The sequence below is a fragment of the Geotrypetes seraphini genome, chromosome 7 (assembly GCF_902459505.1).
Source record: "Geotrypetes seraphini chromosome 7, aGeoSer1.1, whole genome shotgun sequence".
In the NCBI taxonomy this organism is placed as follows: domain Eukaryota; kingdom Metazoa; phylum Chordata; class Amphibia; order Gymnophiona; family Dermophiidae; genus Geotrypetes; species Geotrypetes seraphini.
In genome coordinates, this window is record NC_047090.1 from 43,544,081 (window position 1) to 43,557,205 (window position 13,125).

A 13,125-nucleotide genomic window follows, 5' to 3' on the forward strand; every position below is an offset into this window, starting at 1 on the left:
TAAATATAAGAGAGTCATGACTATGAGGGCTGTCATCTCTCCATAATTTTAAAGATGACCTTCGTCCTTTTATCTTAATTTGTAGTGATGTCTACCCTCTTTTTAAATATATAACTTGTATCATATTTTGCTCTGAGCTTAGCTTTTTTTTTTTTTGGTGTATTGCTGGGTTTTTATTTTATTTTTTTTTTTCATCCACCTATTAGTTGTAGAACTAAGCATTTATTATATCAGAATTCTAAAAAAACTGAACTTATTTACATCACTTGAGGTCCATTTTAGACAGATACTTGTATCATGCTCAGTTCTCAGGAGCCCTTGTATTTTGGCAGGACTACTTTAACCAAACCCTGCACAACCATCTTCCTACTCTTCTCATAGTGCATGAGACTGAGATATGAGCCATGGACCTCTTCAGTGTTTTTACCTCTGCTGCAACCTACATTTCCTCTCCTGTATACAAAGGGGTTAAGAACTGGATTTCCTGAGACACTAATATACACCTCTTTCCAGGCATTTTAGTACCTAACACTGCTGATATAAGCCCGTTGATTAAGACATCATAAATAATCGTCTTTTTAAATACTTTGGTTTTTGCATATTCTTTATCTGGATGCAATGGGTTGCTGTCCCCTGTTAACTTAGAAAAAGTTTCAATATCACTCTGTGTAAAGGCTTTGCTGAGTTCTGCTCTGTCTCCAATCTGCATCTGCAAGCACCGGAGAGGTACTGGTCTGGAAAGCAAGGCAGAAACTGGTCCTCTTCTCAGTAGTTGTTGTCCTAGCTTTATCCTGGTCCACATTTCTCATTCCTGGTGTTTTGAGTGAGCAAGAACAGCTCAGTTTATGGTCAGTTCTCTGTTGTTGTCAGTTTTTTCGATTTTTTTTTTATCGTGAATCAGTACGCAGTACGTAGAATCAGTCTTTCTTCTTCATTTCCGGTGCGCTTCTCAGTAAGAGGAGACTTCCTGCTTATGCGCAGTTTCTTTTCCTTTTACTCAGCGACTGCAGCACTTTCAGTGTTTTCTCTTTCCTTTCTTTCTTTTTCACTTCTCCCTGAGAGCACGAAGTGATGATGCCAAACATCTTTCAAAAGACTGTCCCATTTCATTCTTCTGGTCTGCATATACTTAGAATTCTCTAGGTAAGTCAGTTTCTTTCCCCCCCACGTCATTTGGCTATTGACGTGTTTGCATTCTTTTTGAGCTTGTTCCATGCTCTTGTTTGTATTCTGTGTTGTTTTTTAAAGTAATTTGAAAGTTCCAGCATTCTAAACGGTGTATTTTTAAAGTATAAATTTTTTGTAGTGAAATTAATTTATAATTTATAATGGAATAAATCAAAGTGAAAAGTTTTTGATATCTTTTTAGTCTCATTGAAATATTTTAAAATAATTCCAATTTTCTTTTAAGAAGTCATTGGTTGTTCGTATGTGTCAAGGTATTCTGCTAATTTTTTAGGATCTGTAAAATTTTGTGTTTTATTTCCTAATGTTACTTTCATTATTGCTGGGTAGAGAAGTCCATATCTTGCCCCTAGTGTTCGTAGTTGGGGTCTTAAATCAAGAAGTTGTTTTCTTTTCTGGGCAGTTTCTCTAGCAAAGTCTGGTACAATATGTATCCGTGCATCTTGACATCTTAGATTTTTGTTTTCTTTAGCTAGCTGGCATATTTCAACTACATGTTGATATCTTAGTAATTTAAAAATAAAAGTTCTTGGTCCTTTTTGTGTGGTTGTTTTTTGTCCCGGTATTCTGTGTGCTCTCTCTATTTCAAGAGGCATCTTGGATTTTATAGGCAGTATCTTTGGGAGGAATTGTTGTAAGAAATTTATGGGATCATTTTTTTCCACTCCTTCCGGCATCCCAATAATTCTTAAATTATTTCTTTTTTCTCTATTTACACAGTCTTCCAGATCTTTCTTTAATATTTCCATTTCTTTCCATGCTTGTTTGTTTTGTATAACCTCAGCATGTACTTCTTCCGATCTTTCCTCCAAGTGTGTCATTTTGTTGTCTATTAGATCAACTCTTTTTGTTAATATGGCAACATCATCAATTGCCTTTTGTAGTTGTTTTTTGATTTCCAGTACTATGTCCTTTATTTGTTTTATTTCTGCCATCATATCTTGATCTTCTGAAGGCAATGGTACTCTTGATGGTGTCCCTGGCTCTGGCTTTGATCTTTTGTTACTGCTTGTTCCGGCTCCTGTATCGGTTTTATTTTGTTTGCCCGATGCCATTTTCTTCTTATCTATCGTTTTTTCCAGTAAAAATTAAATTTTTGGAGTTGTATGTATGAAGTATTAGCTTGTCTGGTCTGGAGCTCAGCTATTACTCGACCATTTGCTTGCGTGTCCAAGTTCTAGAATCCAATCTCTGGCTCTTTTATAGTTTCAAATTTCATTAAAAATTTGATTAAATCGCAATATCAAGTTTCAAAGCAATGTACAATTTATATTAAAAAATAGGGGGAACAAATAACACTTAAAGCCAAATTCAGAGATGAACATATACAAAAGGATCCCCAGGAAATTGAGGTCCAGTCAGAGGACGACTGGGATCATTGTAGATCAGAATTGACGTGAGGGGGGGATCGCTTGTGTAATGGCTGCAAGGTCCTGGCTTTTGCATGTCGGGGAAGCAGGGAGAAATCTGCGGCGGCTTGTGGGGGGAGGCAGGGAGAGAGAAAGAAAGACACAGCTTCATGTTTCCTTGAACTAAACAGACTGGAGAGAGACGAGAGAAAGAAAGGCAGACAAAGTAAGAAAGAAAGGGGGGCAGGGAGAGAAAGACAGAAAGGGGCAGAGAGAGAGACAAAGAAAGAAAGGGGAGGGGGCAGAGAAAGAGGAAGAAAAAGTTGTGGGAGGGAATGGAGTGTGTCGGGGGCAGGCAGGGACAGAGGAAGAAAAAGTTGGACTCATGGAGGGACAGAGAGAGATGTTGGTTGGAATGAGGTCTGGAGGAGAGGAAGCATGCAGGAGGAAGAAAGAAAGAGGAAGAAAAAGTTGGACTGGTTGGAATGAGGTCTGGAGGAGAGGAAGCATGCAGGAGGAAGAAAGAAAGATTGGAGGCATAGATGCAACCAGAAATTCATGAAATCACCAGACAACAAAGGTAGGAAAAATGATTTTATTTTCAATTTAGTGATAAAAATATGTCTGTTTTGAGAATTTATATCTGCTGTCTATATTTTGCACTATGGCCCCTTTTTACTAAACCACAATAGTGTTTTTTAGCACAGGGAGTCTATGAGCTTTGGGAGCAGCGCAGGGCATTCAGCGCAGCTCCCTGTGCTAAAAACCACTATCGCGGTTTAGTAAAAGGGGAGTGGGTATATTTGTCTATTTTTGTATAGTTCTTACTCGGGTGACATTGAATATTTGCCTTGACCTCTTTGAAAACCCCCCCTGAATATAAATTATAATTAACATTTACTCTGCGTACAGTGTGCTTTGTGGTTTGTTTGTTTTTTTATTTTACTATTGGTAGATCATTTTGACTTGGTCATTTTAAAAGTAGTTCGCAAGCCCAAAAAGTGTGAGCACCCCTGACCTAGAGGTACATAATTGAAATGAAAATACTGTACATCTAAAACCCCACCTAAATTGGCAATTGGATAATCAGACAGGTCGTTCTGCAGCGGTAATTGAAAGTTTAACAAGACTGCCTAGATGGAACTTATACATTGTGACTTAGGCGATATAAAAAAAACAACAGGTATACATGCCCAGAAATTATCCAAAGTGACAGATAACCACTGTAGGGACAAAGTACAGACCCTACACACTCCTCCACTGATCACTGAACCCCCCTCCTCCACTGCCATAAAAATAGGAATAAAAATGTACATACCTGCCTCCAGAACATCATCACCTGGCATAGGAAAGCCTAGTAGAACTGCACAGAGGTGACTTAAGTAGTCTTGGGGGTGGGCTAGTGAACCATAGAGAGGAGAACCCTGGCCCATAAGCCACTCTAACTACTGCATTCATGATGGAAAATGTGCACCCACCAAAACCCTACTGTACTGCCGCATAGGTGGCACCTGCAGCCATAAGGGCTACTGTACAATAAACTCTGGAATTTTCACCAGCGGGTTTGTGTATCCTCTCTAGCTCTGAGCTGCAAATACTCCAAAACAAAGCTTTAGCCCCTCCCTAGGTATATACACGTGCCTTAGAATTCCAGTTTGTTCCTGCAGCTCTGACTGCTGGTTTATCTTTTATGCTTGTGCTTCATTTTACATTTCTAGTTCTTTTATTTCGTCATTTGGTGCGGGTTACCCTTGTGCTATGGATTCACCATTCGGGGACATCCAGAAAGCAATGTAATCTTGCTGGGTTTAAGAAGCTATTGAAGAGGCATTTATTTTGTCATATGAAGTATGGGTATTAAGATTGCTGTTTAGGTGTAAGCGCTGGTCACTTATTTGTATATTTTATGTATTTTTTTATTATGTATGTTTTTACTTGTGACCCGCTTTGGGAAAAGTGGGTTATAAATAAAACAAGACAAACAAACGAGCAATGTGGGTTTAAGCCTACATCCTTAGGGTGCTGAAGCAGTAGATTTAACCACTGTGCGACACTCTCTCCTTCCCTCTGGTCTTTACTGCTACTGCTGCTGCCTGTCACCTCATGTCTTTAAAATATGGGAAGTTGTTGGTGTTTGATTTAGACCCGGCACAATGATGATATTGGTTGAGCACAAGATGTGAACTGGATCTTGCTTCTCAAACACAGGCCTTTTTCATATATGGAACCTTACACCTGAATGAGCGATGAGGTCTGTAGGTGGTGTGTACTGGCTCAGATTCTGCGCTCATCAGTCATCACCTCTGGAAGGCTGGGATTGGGCTCAAGAGCTTAGAACTCCCACTTAGAGTTGCAATATGAGGAGAGAAAAGAGCCCCATGGAGATAGAGGTAGGAAAAGAAATCATGGCAGCTAAAACAGGAAGTGAATAGAGCTCTGGATTCAAATGTTACCTCATTGTTTGCAGTATCTTTGGTTTGTATGAATTAAATTGCTTTCCAAATCTATTTTTCAATAGGCTCTAAAAAGATTGCATCAAAATCAGCAACAAATGGAGTAAAATCAGCTGTTTCTAATGATTACCAGAGAGACAATCAAACCCTGTTGTTGCAGGTAAAAATATTACCAAGAAGCATGGCTTCTCACAATGAGAAAAGGTGTTCTATCAAATATTTAATTATAGAGAAGGAATATCCAAAGTCACTGAAACCTACTTATGACTAGAAGACAACTACAGTATGCTTTTACTAGTGCTGCCCGATTTCCATTTCAAATCGATTCACCGATTCACTTTGGGTGAATCGATTAAAAGAAAAAAAAAAATCAGCTTCCCGATTCAGTGACTGACCTCGCCCCCCTAAAGCAGGAGCGGCAGCGCTGCCTCTTGCTGGCTGGCCGCTGCCGCTCCTGCTTTAGGGGGCGAGGGTCAGTTGGGAAGTGCTGCAGTCAGTGTCCTCCGGCTTCCCCCCTGGCCTTCCGCTCTTACATTTACCTAATTACAGCAGTGGAGCAGCCTGCAGAGAGGATCACCAGTACTGTAGTGATTCTTGCAGGCTGGCATCGGCCTCCGGAGCCGTCATTCCCTCTGCCACGATCCTGCCCCAGACATCAGAGGAGGGGCGGAACCGCAGCAGAGGGAACGATAGCTGTGGAGGCAGATGGCGGCCTGCAAAGATCGCTACAGTAACGACGATCCTCTCATCAGGCTGCTCCACTGCTGTAATTAAGTAAAAGTAAGACCGAGAGGCCAGGAGAGAATATGCAGGCCTTCAGGGGGAAGAGGGGCGTGTCGGGCCTTCAGGAAGGGTGCAGGCCTTCTGGGGCCCTGGTGTAGAAGTACACAGAGGGAAGGGGGGTTCAAAGAGACGTGCATATGCCGGACTGGGGGGGAGAAATAATGGTTCTAAAAAGGAGGAGAGGAAGAGAGATGGTGGACAATGGGATTTAGGGAAGGAAGGAACAGAAAGGGAGATGGTGTGGGGGGGGATAGAGATAGTGGATAGGAGTGTAGTTGGGAAGAGAAAGGGATAACTCATAGACTCTGGGAAGGAGGGAGAGATGCTGGATGAAAGGGTAGTTGAGAAAAGGAGAGAAGTTGGATCTGGGGATGGTGGGGTCCATCGTAGCTGCGGGGATGGAGATGGAAAAAAAAGACCTCTGGGGGAGGGAAGGAAAATAGAGGGGGAGGACAGAGATGAAGAAGGATTGGTGAGCACGGAGAAAAAAGAAAGAAGGAGACCCTGGCAAGTGAGTTATCAAAAGGCAACCAGAGCCTGGGACCAACATGATTTCAATAATGACCAGATAACAAAAGATAGAAAAAATAATTTTATTTTCTGATTTGTAATTACAATATGTCAGATTTGAAATGTGTATCCTGCCAGAGCAGGTGTTAGACCACGAACGTGAGCTAGGATTTAACAGAGAGAGGAAAAGTCTTTTTTGTTTGTTTATTTTGTTTACACCACAGCGCCAATGTGGGTGGGTAGGAGAGAGCAAAGGGAGTGAAGAGGCTATAAAAGGAGTAAAGAGGTTATAAAATAAACCCACCATGATGTTTGTAAAAAGACTCAATTGGGCGGGAAAATCAAATCAAAAAACTCAATTCAATAGGCTGAATCGAATTGAAAAAATATTTTTTTTTAATATCTGCTTATTAACAGTGGTATTGAGAATGCATACAGAAATCCAATACAAGAAAGTGAAATTACACAGCAATAACAATGACTCTCAAGAATCGGGCAGCAGTAGCTTTTACTATTGTTAACTAGAAGCTCTACTTGAAAATCTCTTTTACCAAATTAATTATTAATACAGTGGAACCTTGGTTTACGAGCATAATTTGTTCCAGAAGCATGCTCCTAAACCAAAATACTTGTATATCAAAGCGAGTTTCCCCCATAGGAAGTAAGGGAAACTCGCTTGATTGGTTCCTCCTCCCCTCTCCTGGCCACCGGCGCTTCTCCACATCCCCCCTCTCCCCCCCCGTGAACCGGCGTCCCCCGCCCTCCCAAACTGAATGCTTACCCCCATTGTGGCACCGGCACACAGCACCAACCCAGAGGAGGTGCCGGTGCCCAAACAACATGCCTCTCCCCTGACTGGGCCTTGAGCATCTGCGCATCTCCGAGAATCTCGGAGAGAGGCAGGAGCCAGAAGGCCTTGAGCATGCGCAGATATTCAAGGCCCAGACAGAGGAGAGGCACGATCTTTGGTACTGGCATCTCCTGTGGGTTGGTGCTGCGTACTAGTGCCACATTGGCGGTAAGCATTCAGTTTGAGTGGGCGGGAGATGCCTGTTCGCGCGGGGGGACTCGCATTCGCGAGGGGGGGGGCGATGACGGTTCACGGGGGTCGCTTGCAGGCGGGGGGGGACTCGCAAATCGAGTCAATGCTCGGTTTGCAAGTCACAATTTGCGAGAATGTTTTGCATGTCCTGCAAAACACTTGCAAACCGCGGCACTCGTAAACTGAGGTTTGACTGTATTGGGAAGCAGTGGCTAGTTAATTTCTTGAACTGATTTTTATTGTGGTACAGTCTTACCGTCTTTCCCATTTTCTTCTAGAGTTGTCGTTTTCTTATATTAAATATATTACATTCATGAAAATTTGTTAACCTAATACATATAGGTACAGAATATGTGAAAAAGAAAATGATACTTAATTGGGTAGGAGCATTAGGAAACATTTTGACTGATATTTCACCAAACAGTAATTATCTAATTATATCTGTCTAAATTCTAGTCTTAGGAAGAAGGAATAAATGGATCAATATTCAGTGACAGTGCACTTTTTTTTTTAATATGGATGGGCAGTGGCATTGAACACATGATATGCACATAGCAGTGATATCAGGCACGATTCTCTAACTGGCACTTGTTGATGTGGATACCAGTTAGAGAATAGGGGGGAAGTAAGGCATCTGTACCTTAAGGTAAATGCGATTCGGTATGAGATACCGGTGCGTGATTGGCACCTGATTCTTGGCTGCCAAAACCAATGTCCTATACAGAATCAGGCCTGTAGGGCCCTGTTATTGCAAAGCCGTGGTAGCACTTCTCTCATGGCAAATGTACTAAAGCCCATTCTTGTACAATCCCTCTGGAGGCTGAACTCGTGGGTTGTGCATCTATTCTAGCCTTGGCTGCAGAACTTAGAAATAAAACCAACCCCCTCTGCGAGGTCACCTGTGCGGACACTCCCTTTTGAAGCTGTTTGTTTCTGTAGCCTTGCTGAGAACTTCTAGTTTCTTCTGCTCGTGATTTTATTTCTCAATTCCTAGTCTTTTGTTTTCTTCGGTGCCGCGGGTATTGCCCAAATGCTGCAGATTCACTCTGAGAGTGTTCCTTTGGCGGGAGATCGCAGACTTTTTCTTAGATTGTCTGCTTCTGAAGGGTGCTCTGTAAGTTTAAACTGCAGTAAGCCTTCTAGACAGCCTGCAGATTGGATTGGGAGCCATCTCTCCCCTGGTTCGTCCATAAAGGGGTAGAGTACAGGCTGCTGCGGTTCTGTGGAGGTATGCCAGGATTGGAACCAGACCATGTGTCTTCCTTAATTCCCCTGAGGGGTCCTGGTGGTCATGATCTGTGGTGACAGGGAAGGTGAGGCGGTCAAAAGACCTGAAAAATCCAATTTAATCAGCTCCTAAGGTACTGATCTCCCTATGCTTGCACTGTGTATTGCTGGCTGCCATTGAAAAGTATTGCAAATAAATAAATAACATGCTTTCAAAGAAAGTATAACAAAATTCAGAGAAACTTCATAAAGAATTCCAGTTCATACTCGCATATGGAAGGATTGTGCTCAGAGACATGGGGGAAAAAGGGATACAAAGTCCCCCAAAAAACTCACCACCCAATCGTTGCAGTACTTCATTTCACAAGATACTAACATTGTGCAAAAGCATCAAAAAGGAAAAGCACTTATCTTATTAAATAAAGTTCCTTGGCCTCGACATGCCACGTTTGATCGTTTCTTCAGGAAGCCAAATAGAGCATTCAAAAAACAAGTCTTCTATACAGGGTGTCAGTCTCTGTTATAACACACAAAAAAGTATAAAATACTCTTCACTCAAATGAGAGAGAGAAGAGGGGGAGAAAGAGCAGAAGGGAGCAGAGAGAAAACTAGGGGCAGTGGCAAGTTAGCTCCGCCCACCCCCTGGCATTACCCACCGGAGCTCCCCCTTAAAAGGGGAGGAGCCAACGGCAAACTAAAGGCTCGGGCAGATGAACAGGAGGAAGGAGGAGTTTACAGGGGAAGTAAAAACAGGCAAACGAGAGAGAGAGAGAAGAGGGGGAAAAAGAGCAGAGAGAACTAGGGGCAGTGGCAAGAGTTAGCTCGTTCACCCCCGACGTCACCCACCAGAGCTCCCCCTTAAAAGAGGAGGAGCCAACGGTGCTCAGCCGTTCGGCACGCGTTGAAGGCAAGCATTAAAGGCACTCGCCTTAGCGAGAGCGCCTTTGCGAAGGGCCTTAAGAAGGGACGAGTCACTGAAGGAGAGAAAGAAGACAGCCACAGCAGACACAGAGGACGCTGCATAAGGAAGCAGGGAGAAGCCACTTCAAACAACAGACCAGCAAGCGGACAACAATGGAAGCAGCAGAAAGTTGAGCTACACAGTTTTCTGCACCGTCTATGTATGACTACCTCCCCTCTGGGAGGCGGTCTTATGTATGCACTCGATGCGGAGAACTGGAGAGCTTGAAGAAACAAGTCAGACTTCTGGAAGGCAGAATACTGGAACTAGAAGCACTTCAAGCACTTAAGGAGGAGGACAGAGAAGCAGAGATGGTCAAGACAGAGGAAACCACTGAGGAAGAAGTCTGGGAGTTAGAGAAGTTCATCGAGGAGGCATACGAGGAGGCCTTGGAAAATCACCAGCGACAGTGGAACTGCCAAGATACACCTACAGGGAGTGAGGAACACCTGGATGACAACCACAAGGAAGAAATGAGTGACAATAGCAACGAGATCTGGAAACAGCAGAGGAAGATGAGTCCAATGGAAGTGCACAGAGGACACGGACCTATGGCTGGAGATATAGTCATACACCAGGGACATGGACCTGCGGCTAGAGAGGCAAGAGAAGATATAGAGGACAGCGATCGTCGTGGGGAACTCCATCATCATACAAGTCGACAGGCACATAGCGGGAAAAAGACAGGATCAGCTGGTGACTTGCCTACTGGGAGCCAAGGTAAAAGACATAGTGAACCGCATCAACAGGATCATTGATAGCGTAGAAGAGGAAGATACGGCGGTGGTGATCCATGTGGGGATAAACAATGTGAGCAACAGGAACTATACCAGGGAAGGACTGAAGGACAAGTTCCGGATGCTAGGTGGGAAGCTGAAGACCAGAAAGCTGAAGGTAGCGTTCTCGGAGATCCTGCCAGTATCCAGGGCTGATGAGAAGAGGCAGACGGAGCTGCAAGCAGTCGATGCATGGATGAGGCGCTGGTGTGAGGAAGAAGGATTCCACTTCTTGCGCAATTGGACGACATTCTGGGGGAAGAGCAAGCTATTCAGGAAGGATGGACTCCACCTCAGCGGAGATGGAACAAGGCTACTTGCAAGCAACATCAAGAGAGAAATTGAGAAGTTCTTAAACTAGGAAGAAGGGGAAAGCCGACAGTCGACCGTGAGTTGATGGTTCGGGAACCAGTATACCCAGAGGATACCATGCAAGAAGATTGAAGGGAAGACTCACCAGATCATGGGCAAGATAAAAATCCCAGCAGATTAAAAAGGACACAAGAGGAAAGAATTTGCAAGGAAGTAACAGGCCGCAAACTCAAGTGTATGTACACAAATGCAAGAAGCCTAAGAAACAAGATGGGGGAATTAGAAGCAATGGCACAAAAAAGATAACCTTGACATCATCGGCATCGTGGAAACATGGTGGAACAAGGAAAACGCCTGGGACACTGTGCTACTGGGATACAAGCTATACCGCAGAGACAGAGTAGGTCAAAAAGGTGGGGATATTGCCCTGTACATCAAAGAAGGAATTGAGTCTACTGGAGAGAACACGCCGGAAACGAAAAATAAGTGTCTCTATGGGCCAAAATTTCAGGAACAAAAGGAACGGAAACAAAGATCGGCATCTAGTACCGACCCCCAGGTCAGTCCAGAGAAATTGATGGTGAGATGATGGATGAGATTAAATGCAACTGCAAGGGAGGCAACGCAGTTATCATGGGTGACTTCAATTTTCCGGGGTAGACTGGAACCTAGGCACCGCCGGCTGCGGTAGGGAGACCAAGTTCCTGGATACTGTAGGCGATTTCTTCCAGGAACAACTTGTCAAGGAAAATACAAGAGGAAATGCAATTCTGGACTTAATTCTAAATGGACTACGAGGGCCGGCGCAAGGTGTAGAAGTAGAAGGGATGCTAGGAAGCAGTGATCACAATATGATCCGCTTTCACCTGAACACAGGGGCAAAACATCAATCCAGAACATCGGCCAAGGCATTGAACTTTCAAAAATGGAATTATGAAGGGATAAGACTCATGGTGGGAAAGAAGACTAAGAAGAGGACAAGCACTGTAAAAACGCTAGAACAAGCGTGGTCCCTTTTTAAGGACACGGTCACCGAGGCGCAAAATCTATATATACCGCGTATCACCAAGGGATCCAAGAGGAAAAAGAACAAGGAACTAGTGTGGCTCACTGTAGCGGTGAAGGAAGCGATCAGATACAAGAAGACTTGGTTTAAGGAATGGAAAAGGTCAAAAACGGACAAAAACTGGAAAAGCACAAACAATATCAAAGCAGGTGCCACAAGGCGGTAAGAAGGGTCAAAAGAGACCTATGAGGAAAAAATAGCCAAGGAGGCAAAAAACTTCAAGCCATTCTTTTAATATATTAATGGGAAAGAACTCATGAAGGAAGCGGTGGGGCTGTTGGATGACCATGGGATAAATGGGGTGCAAAAGGAGGACAAAGCCATCGCCGACAAACTGAACAAATTTTTTGCGTCTGTATTTACCGATGAGGATATGCACAACATACCAGAAGCCGACAGGCTATACGCAGGAAATGAGGATGGGAAACTGACAGGGTTGACGGTCAGTCTAGAAGAGGTATGCAGGCAGATTGATAGGCTCAGAAACAATGGCCAAGGTTAAACCAGAGTACCGAGCCCTGCTCTGCTGACCTCTCGTCGGTGGCTGAAGAACCTGTCCGCCTTCTGGTTCCCCAAGGATGCTATCGTATCGAAGGCGGGGCGACCCCATCAACAAATTATGGCTTCAAACGCTAGTCCTCCTTTAGCTCTGTGAGGGATCTGTGTTTCCTTGCCATCAGAGATTGCTCATGCAGGGCCCAATAGCCCTTCAAGTTCCGGACTGCTTTGGTCACGTAGCCTTGAGGGCTAGGGGCTTCTCTTCTGATGTCATCACCATGCTTCTTCACGGTGACAGGAATTCGATGGAGTCTGCCTCCACGAAGGCCTAGAGGTGCTTTCCGGCTTGGTGTGCAGGGTTTCACATGGATCCTTTGGCCCCGTCGGTGGCGCATGTTCTGGCCTTCCTGTGGGCTGGCCTCAGGAAGGGTCTGGCGGTTTCTTTATCCGTGTCCCCATTGTGGGACTGTTGTGTTTGGGTCTCTCTTCTCAGGGGTTCTCTGGTGTCTCCCCCAGATGTACGCTTCTTATGGGGGTGTGGGGAAGCTGCGGCCTCCCTTGAGACTGCCGTGTCCTCTATTGGATCTGAATCTGGTTCTCCACTTGCTGGCTCGTCTGCTCTATGAACCCCTGGCTGGGATTTCTCTGAGAGATGTTACCGTCAAGATCGCTTTCCTCATTGCGGTCACTTCTGCATGGGGACTGTCGGAGCTTCAGGCTATATCGTGCAGGGATCCTATTCTCCGCATCACGGAGTCTGTGGTTGTTTTGAGTACCGTGTATTCTTTTCTTCTGCATATGGTTTCCGCAGTCCATGTCAACCAGGTAGTTTTCTAACCACTTTTGTTCTGTCGGGTTCCAAGTCTAAGGACCATGTTTTGCAGTCTCTAGATGTGCTGCATCTCCTTATGAGATACCTAGAGTCCACTAATGACTTCCGTCTGTTGAGCCATCTGTTTGTCC

At 44.2% G+C, this 13,125-nt stretch overlaps 1 protein-coding gene across 2 annotated transcripts in view; it reads left to right on the forward strand.

The window, feature by feature from the left end:
- CCDC77 (coiled-coil domain containing 77) overlaps nucleotides 1–13,125 on the forward strand; it is a 159,223-nt gene that overhangs the window by 57,626 nt on the left and 88,472 nt on the right. For both annotated transcript variants that reach the window (XM_033952793.1, XM_033952794.1), the window contains exon 7: nucleotides 5,053–5,147. In XM_033952793.1, the coding sequence (XP_033808684.1) occupies nucleotides 5,053–5,147 (95 nt within the window). The remainder of the gene's footprint in view (nucleotides 1–5,052; nucleotides 5,148–13,125) is intronic.